General features: G+C 38.5%; 1 protein-coding gene across 1 annotated transcript; it reads right to left on the reverse strand.

Annotated features, from left to right (window-relative positions):
- Window positions 1-985: 985 nt before the first annotated feature.
- LOC102706282 (endoribonuclease Dicer homolog 4) lies at window positions 986-18,669 on the reverse strand. Its single transcript, XM_006653528.3, has 25 exons — window positions 18,540-18,669; window positions 17,530-17,707; window positions 17,120-17,230; window positions 16,639-16,779; window positions 16,202-16,277; window positions 14,742-14,806; window positions 14,481-14,615; window positions 14,267-14,395; window positions 13,510-13,645; window positions 10,414-10,507; window positions 10,010-10,202; window positions 8,763-8,923; window positions 8,452-8,658; window positions 8,090-8,355; window positions 7,740-8,014; window positions 7,239-7,663; window positions 6,961-7,061; window positions 6,307-6,518; window positions 5,997-6,206; window positions 5,256-5,714; window positions 4,910-5,182; window positions 4,280-4,609; window positions 3,225-3,579; window positions 1,959-2,073; window positions 986-1,479 (listed from the first exon to the last, which is right to left on the reverse strand). Exons 1-25 carry the CDS (start codon window positions 18,623-18,625, stop codon window positions 1,311-1,313), a joined length of 4,902 nt encoding a protein of 1,633 aa, XP_006653591.1. The 5' UTR covers window positions 18,626-18,669; the 3' UTR covers window positions 986-1,310.
- Window positions 18,670-19,092: the final 423 nt, after the last annotated feature.

Raw genomic sequence — 19,092 nt, forward strand, 5'->3', positions numbered from 1 at the left:
TAGTGCATACACTATAACTTCTAGTACTCACTGTATTTCAAAATAAATAAGATATTTTATTTTATTAGGACAATAATTTAACCAAATATACTCTATAATATATCTTGTATGATACCAAAGTATAATAATAAAAATATTTTCAAATATGAATATAATAATTCTTAATTTTATGTCATATATATATAATAATCATTTGTCAAACTTTTGTTCTGATAAAACTAAATTCACCATATATTTTAAAATTGAGGGATTAATTTTCTTGTATGATGGAGGGAGTACATCTCAAAAGTTTAATATACCCACCAAAAGTGTGCCTTTGTGATAATATGCGGTCGGGTCACAGTGTTAAACGGCACACTTTGCGAGCCAAGCACATCGTCTTGTGCAGGGATGAGATGGCAATGAGTCAGTTTGAGCACGGATAGAGCAAACCCATGTCCGATCAGACAGAGAGTGATAGATAGATAGATAGATAGATAGATAGATAGATAGGTTGATTTTGGCCTTGCTCATACCTGTTTTATTGGCCCATGAAAGTCTGAACTTTAATTCATGTTGCTCTTTTTAAACAGTTTATGATTTTTTGTAATTTATTGATTATGTTACTCTTTATTAAAATATCTATCTATTAAGATAACTCAGGTAAATCTATTGCATGTATATATAGGTAAAATATAGAACTCAATTAATGCCCACTTGATTTTTAGGTCTCAATGAGCGTGCACAAAGACGAAAAAAAGATTTAAACATACCCATATCTATCAGGTCAGGTACCAGCAAATAGATATACGCATGGCAAAATTGCCATGCTAATCTTGTGGGTCCACTGCTTTCTCAACGGCTAAGATCGCGTGCAAGTTCAGCCGATATTTGGTTTTCGGGCAGTTGAAAATTCCTAAGATTGCTGAGAATAATCCTGTGTAAGATTACGAAGTGTTTGATTTGCCGGGCAGCTGAGAAACGTATGCTCACAATATAGGCAAGCACCAGAACTGCAGAAACAAAACAGGATTTGTGTATTCGCGGAAAGAAAAACATGTTCATAAAAAAATATTAAGATTGCACCTTCCCAGCGTGCAATTGGACACAATAACATGTATTGGAACATGAATGGATACTATATACATCCATTAAAGAATTATATACCCATATGCGTCTCATGGAAAAAGAACAGACTAGGCTATACAACTCAGGCCGTTCATAGGGGCATTCGAGAAACTGAAATTTATACACATCCCTTGGACACATTGAGCGCTCGCCAAACAAATCTCTGTACTTCGCCCTGTGACACCAAAATATGACAATATTGCTTACACACGAACGCCCTCTTTTGGTAGGTGCCCAAGTTGCTTGAGACACCAAACCGCCCCTTGTGCCGCATGCTCTTGTGCAGCCTTCTTCTGATGCTTGGCATCGCTGTGACACTCCAAAAGGGTCGCCGAAGTGCCCTTTATCTCAACGACCACCTTGTATGTGAACCTGCATCATTCCACTAATGAACTTGGCAATGCAAGTGTACATTTGCACTATTCTGGTAACAGAAATATTACAACGAAAATGTATGAACCATATGCCATCTCGGTTCCTAGCTATAAAAAATCATCATATGACAGAATTATGCTTAATAGTTCTGCTTGCCTGTTAAATGATTGCTGATTCTGCTTATACTCAGCTTGAGTATGAGAATGGCATTATGCAAAGCCCACATTTTATAACACCATATTTTACCTAAAAGTTCAAGGTGCATGATCGAATTCTGATTACAGAATGCACAATCTAATTTCCGTTCTGGATAGACAACAAGACAACAGTAAAGAACTTGGATATAAACATCTATTATTATGGATAAAGCACATTTGACAGCACCAAGGAAACAATATAAGCAGCAATATTTTATTGTGAGACATAAAAATTATCATTTCATCCTTGCCACACATTCAGTAAGAAGATAAACTTACTTTGGAAGATGGCTTGGGCCTTCCTCTTTACATAACTTGAATTCAGGAGGTTTCCAATAATTTGCAGCACATAGTTCAAAAAGGAATGATCTTGCAGTCTTGTGTACCATATCACCTACCAAGGTGATTAACAGTGGTAAGACATTTCGTCTAAGATTGAATAATCAAAACTGTGTAGTATTAAACCAGTATTTGGTAACCAGTTAACCACATACCCCCCCCCCCAAAAAAAAAAACAATACTGGCCTACGAATCTAGAAATACCATATCACCTACCAATTTAGTGTGTAGTTTATAATGATGACCAGAAATGTAACAGAGTTGCCAATAGCAAATAAAGTTAATAGAAACATTATATATTGTTGTCCATTTGTGCCCACAGAACAAACTTAAGCTAGTGAAATACTCCATCTGTTCCTAAATGTGAGAATTTCTGGGATTTGAATTACTACTTGTCCCATCAATCACTCCCCTTTTAATTTTTTCCCCATTTTATCCCCACCTAACCTCACACCCCCATCCATTCCTCATTTATTAAGGGGCACAATAGTATTTTCTTCTCAACCTTAATCTTTGCTAAATAAGCTAGAAATGCTTACATTCTGGGATGGAGGTAGTATGTAATTACTTGTTTGCATGTAGAGCATAAACAGATTTATTTTCATACTGAGTATACACCATATGGGCACATGCTGTAAATTTGGTTCTTCACAAGCACCACAAATATCTCGTCTTCACAAATAATATAAGATGTCTGTTATGGGCATGGGCCAGGAACATGCAGCAGTTTAGGCATAATAAATTAGGAATAAGTTGAATAAAGATGGGAGATTATCTAGTTAGAAAAGAGATAAGGCTTATCAGTAAACTAGAGATTGAGATTGGATTGGTTCCTATAATGTTAGAGTTAGTTCCTTAGATGTCAAGTCAGTTCTTCCTATATATAAAGAGCCTCCATGTACTCTATCATCAATCAATCAATGAATCTCTTAAGTTAACCCTAGCTTCAGAGCCTCTTTTAGCTCAGCAGGAAGAAGCCCTGACGGTGCTATTAGAGGGTGAGTGCCCTATCCCCTGTCTTTGGACCCTTACCCTAGTCAATCCATAACAATGTCAATTAAGGAGAAAAGACCAATGGCGTTTGCAAATCTGAATATGCAGACAACTCTTTAGAATTCCACCAAGTTGGTGAAGACATTGACAGCTTCCACATTTCATTCAAAATTTCAAATGGATAACACTTAGAAATTAGAAATTTGAGCATACCATGATAGACCTTTTTATTGCTTGTCTCTGTTGCTTCACTAGGCAGACAGCCACTCTGCATTGCCAACTTGGGTTGATTGTTCCTTCCATTATCAACATCATAATTGTCAGGCCTGATATGTCCTGCTCTTCTTTGACTGAGAATTTTAGAACTCCCAGTACAAGATGTTTCTGTATTTTCAAAAGATATGTTTGCATCCCTCTCTTCATGTATATGTAGACTCTTTATTTTTACAGATATGTCAGACTCAACATCGATTGGATCTTCATTATACCCTATGAGTTCTGATTCTCTCTTCCTAGCAACAACCAAAATCTCCTCGAGTGACTTGTTTCTATGTTTATATCCATAACTCTGCATAATTTACAGGGATTCAAAAGGATCAGTAAGCCGGATGTGGAATTCATTTTAAGAAACAGGGTGTTTAAAAGGACTAATAACAGAGACACGATGAATAATTCCTTTCCAATACTCTCTCCATCCCAGATTGATGCACACATAAGGTTTGTGCAGCGATACCAATAGGCTCATGATCTGCAAAGCACATGGCCCCGTCTGCCCATCACGCTAACCATATACCACGCATGCATGCACTTGATCTGCACAGAAAAAAATTGAATGGCAGCCAGCATGCACACGAGTACTCGATCATCGCACATGTATAAACTTGGCAGACAGCACATGCATGCACTCAATAAGTGCCGAAGAAATTTAACCCACCGGGACATCCCAAGTTTCTCAACATGGACGTAAGCAATCGGTTATAGAAAGATCAATTTTGGATCTCCATTTTCATTGTGCGTCTATCAATCATGGACAGAGGGAGTACATTGAATCAATGATCTTTCACACTCATTTCAACAATTCAGCAAAGTAAAATAGGTTGCTCGAATGGCTCAGGTTCTGATAATCACATTGTACTCATAAAATAAATGGTGTCCCTACAAAACATCTTCTGTAGACTACCGGTAGTGCTTCTTGCAGCCAACTGAAGGCAAAGCATTCATATTGCATGGCAATTACAAAAGAAAATGCTACGGGACCAAAAATGTACCTTGAGTTTAGAGAGTGTTTCTTGTGCAGCAAACTTTCTAGCGGCTTTGGAATTTCGATTGGCTGCAGTACAAATGATCACTTTGCTCTTGATGTTAACTTCTACTCTCACATGGAACTCTCCATCAGCCTTCACAGGTTTGGGAAGGCCTAACTCAAATCCATTACACTGACAAAGCTCTCTAAGTTCTCTCATTGGATTAGTATGCATGTTGGAGAAAGTCAATACTGGCTTTAGAAGCATAAGCATTACTCTCCAAACATTGTTCAGGTTGAAGCCTGAATCTAAAAGCACCGCGCCAATACAAGATTCAACAATATCACCAAGAACCTGTATTCTTGCAGGTAAAGAGTATAAGCTTTTGCCATAAACAAAATAAATTTATCAGTCATATAGAACTAATAGCTTACAAAACAAATCGCAATTGCAGTAATGAGCTACGATTAACTCTAAAAAAAACTTGAATTATTGATAACACTTCTGCTCATTTTATAGAGTCTCTTATCATATTGAATATTAAAGAGTATCCTCAAGCAATATAATCACAAGTTCATGGCTTTTCTTCCACTCCGCTAAAATTGGCTACCACACAGGTGCAGATGGAAAAACTTTCGGCAATAACATCAATACCTTGGGACATGCTGGTTCTTCAAGCAAGTCTTTCTCTGAATTGGAGAGCTTCACATATTTCTCAAATCTACTTATTGCTGACGTAAGATGATTTGAATCCTTTATAAGATGCCTATGGATAGATTTTTGAACTGATGCATAAGCAAGTGAATCATTACCAACAGCTAATGATCTTAGATCTGTTATTTGACCAGGCTTTAGATTGGGATAAGTTGAGTAGAGGTATGATGTTATCACATACTCCAAAACAGCATCTCCAAGAAACTCCAGTCTCTGAGCAGAAAAAGAACTTACCAGGTGAGAAAATTATCAAAAAATTACAGAACTCGCTAGCAATGAGACTGACCTGGTAGCAGCCTCCAGAATGCTGACTAAACGAAGGGTGTACGAATGCTTGGAGAAGGAGACCCTTATGTTTGAACTTGTAATCTATCAATTCTTCAAGCTCGGCAATGTCAGTGTAGTCCAAAAGAGATAAATTGATGGAGCTTGCATCTAACACTCTGTAGAGAGCCGAACTATTAAAATCAGCATCTATTCCCATCCAATGCATGAAAGCAAATGCAGCTTTGAATCCACCCTCAACAAGAAATACTCCAATAAGTGATTCAACAACATCTGCAATCACTTTTCTGTGCAGCCAATGATGCGACTTTGTACATCTCATGTTACAGTTTTCTCTATTATCAGGGTGAATATTCATCTGGTGTAGACTCACTTCCACGTCACTATTGCATACAACTTTACAAGGTCTTCCTGGTGCAAAGAACTGAATTGGTTCAAACTGTTGGTCCCGTATGTATACCTACGTGTCAACAAGAAAACATTGCTGATTAAGAATTTTCTAATAAATACCTGGCATTTAAGTTATATCTTTTGGGGTGATAAAGGAATCCATCTACAAATAAATGGCAAGGGAACCATATTGCAAATAAGCAAACAAAATTAAAAAGATCACAAGTCCAGAAAAATGTTTGTCAGTATTGATAGATAATCATGAAAGAGCCTGATAATGCAGAATATAATGATTCTTGTAGAATTGTACATCAAACAACTTAGCAGTTAAACTTGGCTTCAAGGTGAAAACCTGCAAATTTCTTCTGATTGACAAGTCATATAAATTTGAATTATTCACTACATCAGAACGTCTCCTGGTCAACTGCCCTTCATCAAGTCCTTCATATGTAATAAAATTGTGACGCCCAACTACATACTTCAAGAAAGCATCACCTAGGACTTCAAACCGCTCCAAAGAGATCCTCTCCAAACATTTCTCAGTAGTAATTGCTTCAAGTATCTGCAATGAACCCGTCCAAGATCACTACTATTTTCGTCATGGATAAGTAAACTCAAATTAAATGCTCAGGATCAAAGGTAAGAAAGATGGTAGGACTTACACCAGAAGCACTAATTTTAGAAGCTTCTGGAAAAGAAGAAGACATCACATCCTTCAACTCAATAGCCACCAGCAAATTCTCCAAACGATACATTAAAGATGGCAGTAAGGACAGGGAACTGCCCATATCTTTTGAAAACCCAATAACCTTCAAGGAACATAATTCTGGAGGTAACTCCACGAAGTGTTCTGTTAATTCACGACCCTCCGATTCTTAACAAAAATAACAAAAACAAAGGGGTAACAACATTAAAAGTACTATACCTGGATAAGAACCATGCAAAAGAGTAAAATATTGAAAATAGGATCCAGTGTTGCATTGGGTCACAAAATTGCAAATGTACTATAGTAATTCCAGTAAACGAAAACCAGAGAAGGAAAAAAAAGATTCAACAGATACCAAGCAATTCCCAAATTCTAAAGCAATCCACAAGCAGTTCAAGAAATTCGAAACAATAAATAAATGGTACTGATTATTCAAGAAATTCAAAGCATAATGGTCTAATTGTAACATTTATTCTTTCTTTTTTGGCGAAGAATGTACTGACTATTTTTTTAATCATAAGTCATAATAATCAGAACAAAAAAAGTGTAAGGTGTTGCATCAAAAAATAGCATGTAAGGTGACTTGTTATAGTTGGGACAACGGAAGAACCTGTGGTCTCCTGTAACCGATTGTGAAGCAAATTTCGCAGGTTGAAGAGCTGTTTAGCCTTCAAAAGTGGCTGTTCAGGCTGGGATAGTTCAATACCAAACCTAATATCAATAATGGATAAGTTCATCATGACATGTATAAAGCTCGAAGGTGTGTTGTTATATCTACCCTAAAGAATGCTCAACAGGGTAATTGCAATATTCTACTTTATTTTGTGAATACTATTGAAAAACATGTAAGCCAACAGGGGAAGTACAAAGAATAGTGTGTCCTGTTACCTTTCCTTGAAGTGTTCTGCATAAGTTGCGTCCTTGTACTCGCTTCTAGCATTTATTTCATCCAGAATGGCATCAACAAAGAAAAAGATGTTGTTGTGGGGACTAAATACTACACTGCCAACCACATCAGTTTTACTACAGATTCCATCAAGAAGTCTCAGAGACTTATTTGGTGAATATGAGTCATGGACAGACACATCTTTAGGGGCTTTAAAGATTGGTGATGATAAACAGCGCTCAACTGCTGGCCAGTCAATCATAAATTTATCGCCATAACATTTCTGCTTGATGGGAAGCAGCAAGTAAAATGTTGAATTAATTTCTAATGTAACATCATTGCCCAATATAACATGGGATGAAGTGAACTCAGATCTGTCCAGGAGAATCTTCAGAAACATCTCTTGAAACTTCTGTGCAAGCATCATCTGAAAATACAAGAATATTAGACCTCGGCAACAAATGATCATGTGTTATCAATTGAACAGATGAGCAGGATGATGCCTTTTCTTTCTCAAACGCTATTTTCCCCAAATGCTTAATTCCTGCTTTCACAATCCTGCCACGAGCAAGATGCAAGTCAACTTGTAATGTTTCAGCTTCCACAGGAAGGGGGTTGATCACAAAGAGGCCAAACATCTGGTAGCGCCTATCTTCTGGTATGGGAATAAATTTAACATAGTAGAAGTGCAAGCTCAATAAACAGTCTAGCTTCAATCTTGAAGGTTTGAGAACTGCAGGAATTAACATCTGATGAAGCTCTTCTCTTAGACTTTCATCTGAAACAAGGAAACAAGCGTTAAGCCAGAGCCAGTGTTATGGGCTTGTGGCACTATATGAACAAGTGAAAATACCTTCAACTTTGTTGTTTGATGAATTATTTGTTGTTGATACTTTATTCTTTCTTGAACCTGGACCTGGTAGAAGAAAATCTGTCAAAGCACCCAGTTTATGAAGTTTTATGCATGCCTTCAAGCATGCATCTCTCTTAGCTTCATCTTTTGATAGACATGGTTGACCATCCACTTGACGGAAAGAAGCATTTGGTGGAAGTATTAGTCTGCAGATTATTCCGTCAATGCCATCAATGTAGAAGAACGCTGGGGAAGGTGTAAAAAACCTTTTTAAAAAAAGGAATTATATTAGCATCACAACGAAATAATGAATAAATTATTGTCATGGCGACAGACTGAAGAACAAAAAATTCCTGGCATACATATCCCTAGGAAGGTTGTCGCAGTAGCGATGCAGTAGAGATACACTACAAGCAGTGCTAATGGAGGCACCAGTGCTATCCACTCGATAAATGTTCTCTGCGAGGCAATCAAATATATCATTTGAAGTTCTTGAGTCAATCTCTTCATTCATAATGCATTCACCATCAATATAACCATTAAGCAACTTCTCGTGAGACTGATTTCCCCTGTCATGTACCAAAATAGGCTCTTAGGTTGGACCATAATTAAGGACTAAAATACAGTTGAATCTTATAATATGAATACCAATTAAATGTAGTGGGGAAATCACCTCTCTAGGAGAACAACGTATTTAGATTTAGTCATCCGGGCACGCCCCCTTGACTGGATAAAACTAGCAACTGTTTCTGGAAGATCAAACCGCACAACAAGGCAACACGTCTGGATATCAAGTCCCTCTTCACCTACGCTCGTAGCAACCAAAAGATTCACCTGCAAACGTCAGAGGAATTTTGATGCAAGAAGCACAGCATATAAACATCATAATTTAGATTTAAGGATCATCACAGTTACTTTACTATGTATATTTCTAAAACTCATGAAGCATAGAATGCAGAACTAAAGACCTTAGGCCATACATTCAAATGAAGGATTAAATCATGCTTGAATAAAAACAATGACCAAAAAAATCTTAAGTTCTTAACTAATTTTTTTAGGTGCATCTTAACTAATAATTGGTGAAAGTTAATGATTAATTTTTTTCTGCTTTGAGACAATAAGGTCACTTTTTGGCTGGGTTGGCCAAAGAGACAACCAACCAAATTTCATTAATATTAGGGAAGAAAAGTTTGAAACACAGATTACAAATGTGTCAACAGAAACCTGTTGAAACCAGGGTGCAGAAACCCTACACAGCAACAGACATAAACACAGGAGCCAATAAGGTCACTAACATCATCCAGAAATGAGTAGCCTCTCAATGGCCTAGTTAAATTCTACATTTGGCTTGCACGCATGTACAAGTGTCATTTAAACCATTATCACACAATCGTTAAAGTAGCTGGTATAATTCAAGAGTTGAACATGTTATAATACCACATCGGCTTGAAAAAGCACACATCTGAACAGTAAAGATATCCAGAGGAACCAATGTATCAAGCAGTGATACTCCTAGGTATGTTGAGATCAAATGATATCTTTAGATTCTTTACCACCACAGAGAAAAAAGGGATAATAACATACATTCAATAAGAAAAAACAAATTAATGAAGGCTGACACATGTTCAAAATACATAGCCAAAGTTGTATTCTAACTTAGAAGAAATTATAAAGAGAACTTTTTTTTTTTGGGTGGGCCGACCAACAAGTCGGCCAAGATGAATTAAGATTAGAGAAAGAATGTACAAATAGTTACATTGGCGATCGACAGGAAGCTGCCGTTACATTCGCTCTGATCAAACAGAGGCGAAGGAAGCATGCCCCGCAGGCAAAACCACAGAAACAAGCAAGGTAAAAATATCCCTAAAGAGAAAATATAAAGAAGGAAATATCAAGAAAGGGATGGATATTTAATTATACCTCGCCAGAAGAAAACCTTTCAACAATAGCATCCATCTTATTCCTTGACATATTCTTCAATCCTGAGTGGCAACCCACAAGGAACTCGCATTTCCAAAAATCAAGACACTTCAAGCTTTGGAGAATGTTTGATATTGCTCTTGCAACAGTTATTCTTTTCACAAAAACAATGCATTTCATGTTTTCCTGTAACCTGTTTATGGAAGTAGCCAATGCAGAAGAACCAGCACAATCAGAAGAGTCCTGAAACTTTTCTCTAGTAGCTATAAGCTAAAATTCAGTGTACAAACCGCTTGGTTTTGTTTGACATTTTCGAGTGGAAACAACAAACTCAATGGAAAACCCAAAAAAAGAGGCATGGTAGGAGAAGGTATATTCAGGAAAAGGTTGGTGCCAAGGCTTACCTGTATCTTGAAAGAACATTAATAAGAACAGAAAATTTATCTGAGAAGAAAGGTTCTTCAAATGTCTCTATGTCAAATGAACCAGCATGGGAACCTAAAAAATACTTCTTGTCAGATTCAACCATTCTTTAATAAAAATAAATGTATATTCAGCTGGCACAAATTTCATCCTAAATCCTCTGAAAAAATAGCATATCCTTCACAATTCATATTTAGGAAACTTGCGCCACCCCTAAAAGCAGACCCTGCCAGTTCTGGTTTTTGCAGACAAAATTTCATACTTTTTTTCTTTAAGTTGAGTGTTTACTTGATGAGTGAAACTAAGTGGCATGTAGATTACATTGGTCCCTGGCAATTTCCTGAATCCTGGTGTTGGTTATGTTTTTTTTTTTTTTATATCTAGGCTGTTGCCTAGGTCAGCGGAAACAATGTGTTCAGAAATGACGTAATTTATTAAGCCATTGAGACAAAAGTGAATTATTGTTTTGTGATGGTAGCATGGTACTTTAGCAGCATAAGTCAGGACATACACTTCTGTTAAAGTAGTATGTGTGCTTTCTGCCAAAGCGTATTATGTTTCCTGTGAATGTTACCTCTTGTATATCCAGCTCCTTGGGGCATATTGCGATACCAGCTTGAGTTCATCGACAACAATAACATGAATAACTAGGGTTTTAATTTTTAAAACTTCCAGCCAACATGCCAGTAAGGATTTCCAGATGATTACCACCAAGAACCAGATGCAAAACCATATTAATAAAATGGTAACCACATGGGATCAGGACAAAATTTGTCACTGCAATGAACACGATAATAAAAATATAAGCTTATCTTACAACCCTCAGACTGGTTTTCAGCACCCCCCCCCCCCCCGCCCCAACCAGGAAACTCTCTGACAGGAGTGTCCACCCCTAAACCAGAAGATTTCTGTCAGCAATGTGCTTATATTACTCCCTTTGTTTGGGACACTGTGACCGACTGACCGTGCAACATTTAAGAAAATGTTGTAGTCAAACTTCTTAATTTTGACCACCAACATATCGCATTTAGTTTAATTCATGTGTAAATGAAAACATTTAAGTTTCTCAGACAAATTCACGATTTGATAATTTTTCATTAGCATTAACACATAAAATGTAGAGGTACAATATGCAAGCTTGAGACCATGTCAATGTCTAAAACAACATACATTTGTGCACAGAGGGAGTACAGCACTTCAAGCCTTTTGTGATCTTAGGCAAGAAAATTCCTGGGCTTTCATGGCCCATTATTCTAGAATATATGTAGGGTAATAGGGTTTACTGAACCCAACTGCCCAAGCCTTCTTCACCTCTTTGATTTCCAAATGCTACCAGCTACCTCGTGCAAGCACAGCTCAAGGTGTTGTCTCCTATGATGGATCTTATGGGCCCAAAGCCAGGTGTGGCCACTGTTACAATACAATGCACAATGACATGCTCACTGTAACACAATGCGCAATGACAGAGCCAGCTTGCTGCCAGAAGGAAGTCTTGCCACCAGATGGCCAGCAATCTATGGATTTGTGGGGGACGTCATTCCTAATGGCAGCCCAAAGGAATGCTCAATAATTGATGGGTACAAGACATCACAGGAGCCCCTCCAATGAAGCCCTAGCAGAGTACTTTCAGCTATAGGATGCCTTACAGGAAGTGCAATTGCAACCCGGAACTTTTATGTGCCTCAGCGTATAATGGGTTCTTCATGACAATGTCTCACTCAGCGTATAATGGGTTCTTCATGGGAACTAGGAAGAACAAAACTGATTGAAGGTGAACTGCTCTTGTAAGACAAGGCACCGTAGAGGATCAAATCTTTTATGTGCCTCGCAAACACAGGACGATGTATCACGGTGGACAAAATGCAGAAGACAGGATGGACACACCAGCAGACATGAACTCTCTGCCAAACGCAAGATGAAAGCTGCTATCACCTATTTGTAACGTGTACCTTCACCAACAGGATCTGGGAGATGCTAAAGAGCTGGATCGGCATCTGGTTTCTGCTGCCAAACGAGATAGAGCTGCAGTTAGGAGAACGGAGGATGGAGGCAAGGCTGTGTTTTTGGTTGTGCTACAGAGACCTTTTGAATACAAGTAACGATGGTTTCCTGGATGATTTGGAAGGAGCACAAAACCAGGATTTTCGATGCGAGGTCACGGTCTGAAGCACAGCTCTTCCATGATATTAGAGAGGAGATCATGGTGTGGAGAGTGGCATGAATTCCTTAAGAAATGTAATGGGTTGTAATTATGAAAAGATGATTTAGTGAGGTAGTGCTTTGAGGGTGGAAACACCACCAAGTCATTGACATCTTACTACAGTACCATGTAATTTGTAAAGTTTTCTCTTCAAATTAAGTACATTGATCGGCTTCTCCTTTGGCTGACCCAGCAAAAAAACAATTAATTTCCTTAGCGATAAATAGGTCTGTATTATCTATTTCCTTATAATATTAAGGCTGTGTTTGGTTGGCATGGTAAGGTAACTTAACTCCCTCGTTTTCCGCGCACACGCTTCCCGAACTGCTAAATAGTGTATATTTTGCAAATATTTTCTATAGGAAAGTTGTTTTAAAAATTCATATTAATCTATTTTATATTTTTAATAATTAATAATTAATTAATCATGTACTAATCTATTACTCCGTTTTCCGCGCTGGATAAGTTAACTTACCTCATCTTTTGCCGCACGCGGCCTAAATGGTACTTTGGTATTGATGTGTTAGTCAAGAGGTTTAGGGGTATGGTTATGAAGTTAGAGATATGGTTTTTTAGGGAGTATATTCTCATGTGTAATGTTACTGTTCACGTAATCATTGCATGGTGTACTGTAGCATCATCCACACTATGTACCCTCATTACAATTAAGCAATGAGATCAAGAGTTGAACTAAACCTCAGAGCCTCTACCACATCAGTAAGAAGCCTACCATTAGCTAGATAAGGGCGGGTGCCCTACCCAAACTTAAACTACCCAGCTAAAGACTTTATCAAACTTGAACTAGGAAGATGGGAGATATTGGACCCAACATAGGTTTCAGTCAAGCATAAACAACCCAACTTGAGAAAGTACTCACCATCCGTTATACTGCGACTAAGAATAGAAGTTGCTCCGCTCAGGTAGTAATGTGCAAAGCTGGAAGAATTGCCGTTAAGATCAACCTCCCTTTTGTCTAGCTTATCACCATCAAAGGACAGCAAGGTCCTTGCAGCCTGTGCTACAATGAAACAAATAAGGGAATTACTGGTGTGAAGTCTATCATAACTGACTTGTGACATCTATTTGTATTAAAAGGGGTGAAACAGCATAGGATACTGAAATCAAGAATCACATGAACAAGGAAGTTTTCCTCCATTTTTCACAAGCACATACAACAGAGATATCTTCATAGTGAGTCAAAGATTCTAACTTCTCGCCAAGATTGAGTCAATCATCATTTCAAACAAGACATTTGATGCTAACAAAAATTATACACAATGAAATGGAGCTGCTGCATTGATAATTCACAATTTTGCAAGAAATTGGGTGATATGGACTATACAAGAGTAGAACAGTGTTCTCGTGTTGATGGTAAACTGTCTAGTGGTTTCATATCCACATGTTACCAGGTGAATAATGGCACTATAGCTGGTTTAGGCACAATGAGAGCAAGATCCAGGAAAAATATTTCTCCTCTCCCCCCCAACCAACTTACCAAAAAAAGAAAGGAAAGAAACAGACAATGCAAATAGAAAAATAATGGTGGGGGTAATAACCACAGTATCAAGCATCGAGCTAAGTAGAAATGTAGCTTGCTCCCACATCAACTAAATGACAAAACAGAATCAACTCACTTGCAGAGCTCCAAAAGAACCAAGTTCTTGCAAACTAAAAATAAGATTTTCATGCAACCTCCATAAGGACTTCAGTTTCTTTTGAGAATCCTTGAAATCGCATAGGCTATCTCTCAGCATGCGCTCGCTCTGTATTAAGATCCAGAGCAATAATGAGAAGGGAAAAGAAAAGAAATAGCGATAACTCCAGTGTACTGATGAAACAAAACTTTACCTGAAGCTTTAAGCTATCAAGCTCTTTGCTGTATGCTACAGTAAGATTAGAGTGATTAACTGGGCCATAAAAGTACACCTCCATAGCAGGAGACGCAACCACACTTTCAAGTTCTTCATTATCAACTGAACAAACCTATCCAAACATGAGAATTAAAAGTCTTATAGAGAAGAATATCGATAAATAATTTCCCTCGATCCCTATGAATCTTTTAGCGGATAAACTCCTATGAATTTTGCCAGGAGCACTAGTAATATGTACCTTTGCGTGAAGTAATTCCTCAAGACTGTTTATACATTTCGTGTAATTAAGTTTATTAGACCCACCTGTCATAGAAAACATAAGAATGATAACTAATCAACTGCACATCCTTAATATACAAAAGAAAACGAAGCAACCGAAAACAATTTTAGGGTAAGATGCTTATACTTCTATTCATAGTGGTGGAAAAGCCAGGGCTGAAAAAAAGAAAACAATAAAAAAAACCAAAAACAACTCTAAAATTAATTCAGGCTGCGGCTTATAAGCCAATGCACAGGTGTATTTCAAAATTACTTGCTCCAGTAAACTTTACTCTCAGCCCACCTGCAGACCTGCTGACCATCACATTTTAGCATTAAATCTCAAAAGACATCTCAAGTAATCATGTTGCAAATTATAATGGACCAACGGTGTAAACCATAAAAATTTGTTTATAGCTGCTCATGCTTTGTCTTTTAGGTAGAAAAATGAATAGAGACACACCTATAGTTTGAAGAAAAAGGATGAGAAGGACATCCTCCTCCTTTTTTCTGTAAGGCTGTGTGAAGGAATGACACCTGGGATGGTGAGGATGGTGACAGAAGCACCCACACTAACATGAAGCACATTGAATACTTCAATAAATGAAGAATTTTCATCAATAAAAGGCAAAACTTCAGAAGTGTCCAGAATATTGTTTTATGTGCTTTCAATCCAATTTTCGTCTTTGCTTTGGTAATATGTGCCTTAAAGTGCAGTTCCTGGCCAACTGTAGTGCAGCAGAGACATTTAACATTCAAGCACATTTTTCTTTGGGTTTTCAGAAATAGGAGTTGATATACTGGTAATTACTCTTTGATACCAGTTTCTTGTTCAATTTCATGTTTTGGACAACCTTTGGAGTTTCTCTTCCAATGGATTGTACTTTTTTCAACCAATGATTTTTATCGACATTTGCTGATAACATAAAGTAGAACATTGTGAATTGATTTTTAAGTATTTATTAAATGGTCCAGAAAAATTAGCTGTATTTACCGTGTTGTCAAAATTTAAAAGCATACCATAATATAGAATAGGATTCAAGAATTGATCGCACGAAGAGAGGGTAAGATTTATGTCCTACTCCCTCCGTCCCAAAATAAATCAACTTATCGAGTTCAAACTTTGTCACAAAACAAATCAACTTCTCTTCTTACCAACCCTTGGAATGCAAATCGAACAATTTTATCCCTTTAATACCCCCTAGCCACCCACCCACCAATACTACTTCCCCATTGGGGGCATTTCGGTCTTTTGTAGTACTCCTTAATGCCTTCTTGGGATTCTAGGAATTTCTTTTTTTTTGGGGGGGACAGAGGAGGTAAATCTTAGATAAATAAACAAAACAAAAGCTGTCAGGGGCATATCATTGATTGTATGAAAGGTGAATACAGAAGCAAACCATTGTTGAGGCATGCAATACTGGCATAAAAAATCATTACCTTTCCCAATAATTGGTGAAGCAGTCATGCCAAAAACCCGAGGTAATCTCTCAACACTATTACTATTGTAGAATTCCTGAAACATTGTTATAAATGTTTGAGTCCAGAAAAATTACAGTTTACTGGATTTACTGTTTAGGTACTATTCAATATAAGCAGTCGTCCTGCAATTTCATAAGTTTACTTATATGAACAATTAAATCTGCTCACCAATTGATACAACAGGAGCAACAAGCAACTGGACCCAAATGCCTACTCCTACCATGCGGATATAGTTCATAAGAAACAATTTAAGTGAAAAGAGTACTCAACAGTGTACTGCAGAAGGAGGTTTAGTAGGTTAAAAACTACAGACGCTAAGCGTTCCAAATTTTCAATAGATGTAGATTATCGAGAATTTAAAAAAGTGTAGTAAAACAAGAAAATCGTGCATGTACCTTCATGATTTGTGCATATGGATGTCGTTTTTGAGCTTGTGCGTGATGGCACTCATCAAATATCAAAAGTGCAATAGAGTTCATCTTGATGAAACAATGACGCAAACTATGCAATAAGATTTGAGGGGTCATTACAAGGACCTGAGGTGACAGAGGAAGTACAAAAGTTAAACAGAGAACTAATGTACAGAATAGAAAAAAGATGAAGTCAATTGGATTACATTTGACAAAAATGAATATCAAAAAGCTGATATATGTGCTGTTTACATGTTTCCAGAGCCGAACCTCTAGCTTCAAAATAAACTAGGCAGGTTTAAGCAGGACCTTTCAGCTAAAGATTCTTCTCAAATACCATCATTGTGCATAGTAAATCAATTTATGACAAGTCAACTAGTTATCTTACAAGCTAATATTTCATATATAGATACTTTTTCAACCTGGAATAATAATTCATATGTAGATAATGTGCTGTAATGTGTACCTCATACTTTCTCATGTCATTCTCCCATTCCTGATGATCTCTCGAGCTTTTACCATTCCCATAATAATGTTGAACTTTGAAATCAGTGGAACTTGCAATCACCATAGCTTGCTATATAATATAATACAAAGAAATAATTGCTTTTTTAGTAAACAAGGGCAATGCATGTTTTCCTTTTTCGAGAATACAATGATTGACCATGGAGTTTTATTTTATTCTGAAAGGTTAATCTAAAACCATACATATAAGCAAATTGAGAAGTAAACTCCAAGTGACAATTAGGAAATCATGTTCCCGATTCCAATAGGTCACCCTGATATTGCAGATTGGAAGCATAATGGTAACAAAATTGGGAGGAGCTGCAAGTTGATGTAAACCTACAGATGTAACTGAGAAAGGAGGTTATCTACCTGGCGTACAAGGGGGATAGTTGGGGCGAGGAAGATGCAGACCTCACGGCTTGGCTTGCGGATGAGGTGACCAAGCTCGTATATCAGCAGCACGGCAATGTGTGTCTTACCACATCCTGTTCCAAGGTACACTATGATGTTTTCCTCCACAGCCCTCTTGCAGAGATCCAACTGATACCTGAATACACATAATTAAAACAATCTTCAATGCATTCTAGAAATTACGCATGGTTGTACAAAACAGAGGAATATTGGTTTTAAAAAGCTGCAGAGATGCAACAAGGCATGATAGTTGTCACTTGTCAGGCGCTACACCACTATGATTTGAATGGAAGGATGTCGTATCTTGGCACAGTGTAACAGAGTAGGGGCGCAAGGCAGCTGAAATGGAATGGGTGCAAATGCCACATAATCTGCCATAGTAATTAGTTCATTTATGCATTGAGATGCTACTACTCATGTTTATCTGGCACACTGCATTGTCAGTTTATCACCGAGTAATTGTGTAGTCCATACAAGCATTGAATGGACATCTACTGCTATCAATAGGAAATGTGAGGAGCTACCGACTGGACGAATATGCTAACACTACCCCCGAGAAAGCATCTGACAGGAATGAATCGTAAGCAATAAAACCGGAGATTGCTTTGCAAATCTGATAGTATTTCTTAAATCAACTAAAAACTTGGGATAGAAAAACATCCTCCGGATTCACTTCTGATTAAAATTGAGCCGCGAACATATGCTTGAATCAGATCGGTTTAGCACATAATAGAACACCACGAAAAAAACCGCGCCATAAAACCCACCAAAAACCTCCCGGGTGCCAAAAAAACGACGAATCAATCACAAAACGCGAAAGCATCCTCGTTTCGGGGGAACAAACAACGGGGATTTCCACTTCGACCCACCCAGCTGCCCCATCCACGGCTCATCAATATACCCCCGAAAAAATCGTGGAAAGTAAACGAGGAAGACGCGGGACGCCGTAGCGAAGGGGCGCTGCTTACTTGCGCGCGATCGTCCTCGGATCCTTCGGCTCCCCCGCCGTGGTCGGCCCCGCCGCCGCCGCGGCCGGGGCGGCGTCGTCGCCCATGGCTTGCACCGGAAGCTTCGGCCTCCCTCCCTCCCTCCCTCTCTCGAACTGGCACTGAGCACGAGACGTAACTGTGCGACGCGACCCCGGGATGAGGCGGCTGCTGCGGGCAGAAAGCGTGGGAGTGGGAGAGAACAGGGGCCCGCCGCCCCGGTGCCGCCGACGCGACGAGACGAGACGCTGCGGAGGAGTCCGGAGTCGAGGTCTCGAGGAGAGAGTGTGATAGAAAGAGAGAGGAGCCAGGAATCGAGGGTGCGTAAAGGCAAGCGAGGAGTGGTGGGGAGCGGGTCGGGTCGAGTCGCGTGCGTTTCTTTCCCATCAGCGCACGAGAGCCCGGCGCTGTGGGGGGCCCACATGGCGTTACTATGAGGTGGGCCCCGGCGTACGAACTGTAGCCTGTAGCCCATGGGGCGGACGTGCGGATTTGGAGGGAGGTACGACGGCGTGATGAAAGTCGAGATCTAGCC

The sequence above is a fragment of the Oryza brachyantha genome, chromosome 4 (genome assembly GCF_000231095.2).
Source record: "Oryza brachyantha chromosome 4, ObraRS2, whole genome shotgun sequence".
Lineage (NCBI taxonomy): Eukaryota > Viridiplantae > Streptophyta > Magnoliopsida > Poales > Poaceae > Oryza > Oryza brachyantha.

What these genes read in the sequence shown, in the direction of transcription:
- LOC102706282 (XM_006653528.3), bottom strand. Translation starts at nt 18,625, where the DNA reads ATGGGCGACGACGCCGCCCCGGCCGCGGCGGCGGCGGGGCCGACCACG. An exon ending in TCGGTTACAGGAGACCACAG is followed by an intron (nt 6,519 to 6,960) that starts GTTCTTCCGTTG and finishes ATTTTTGTTAAG; the next exon opens with AATCGGAGGGTCGTGAATTA. An exon ending in CAATAAAAAGGTCTATCATG is followed by an intron (nt 2,074 to 3,224) that starts GTATGCTCAAAT and finishes TCACCTTGGTAG; the next exon opens with GTGATATGGTACACAAGACT.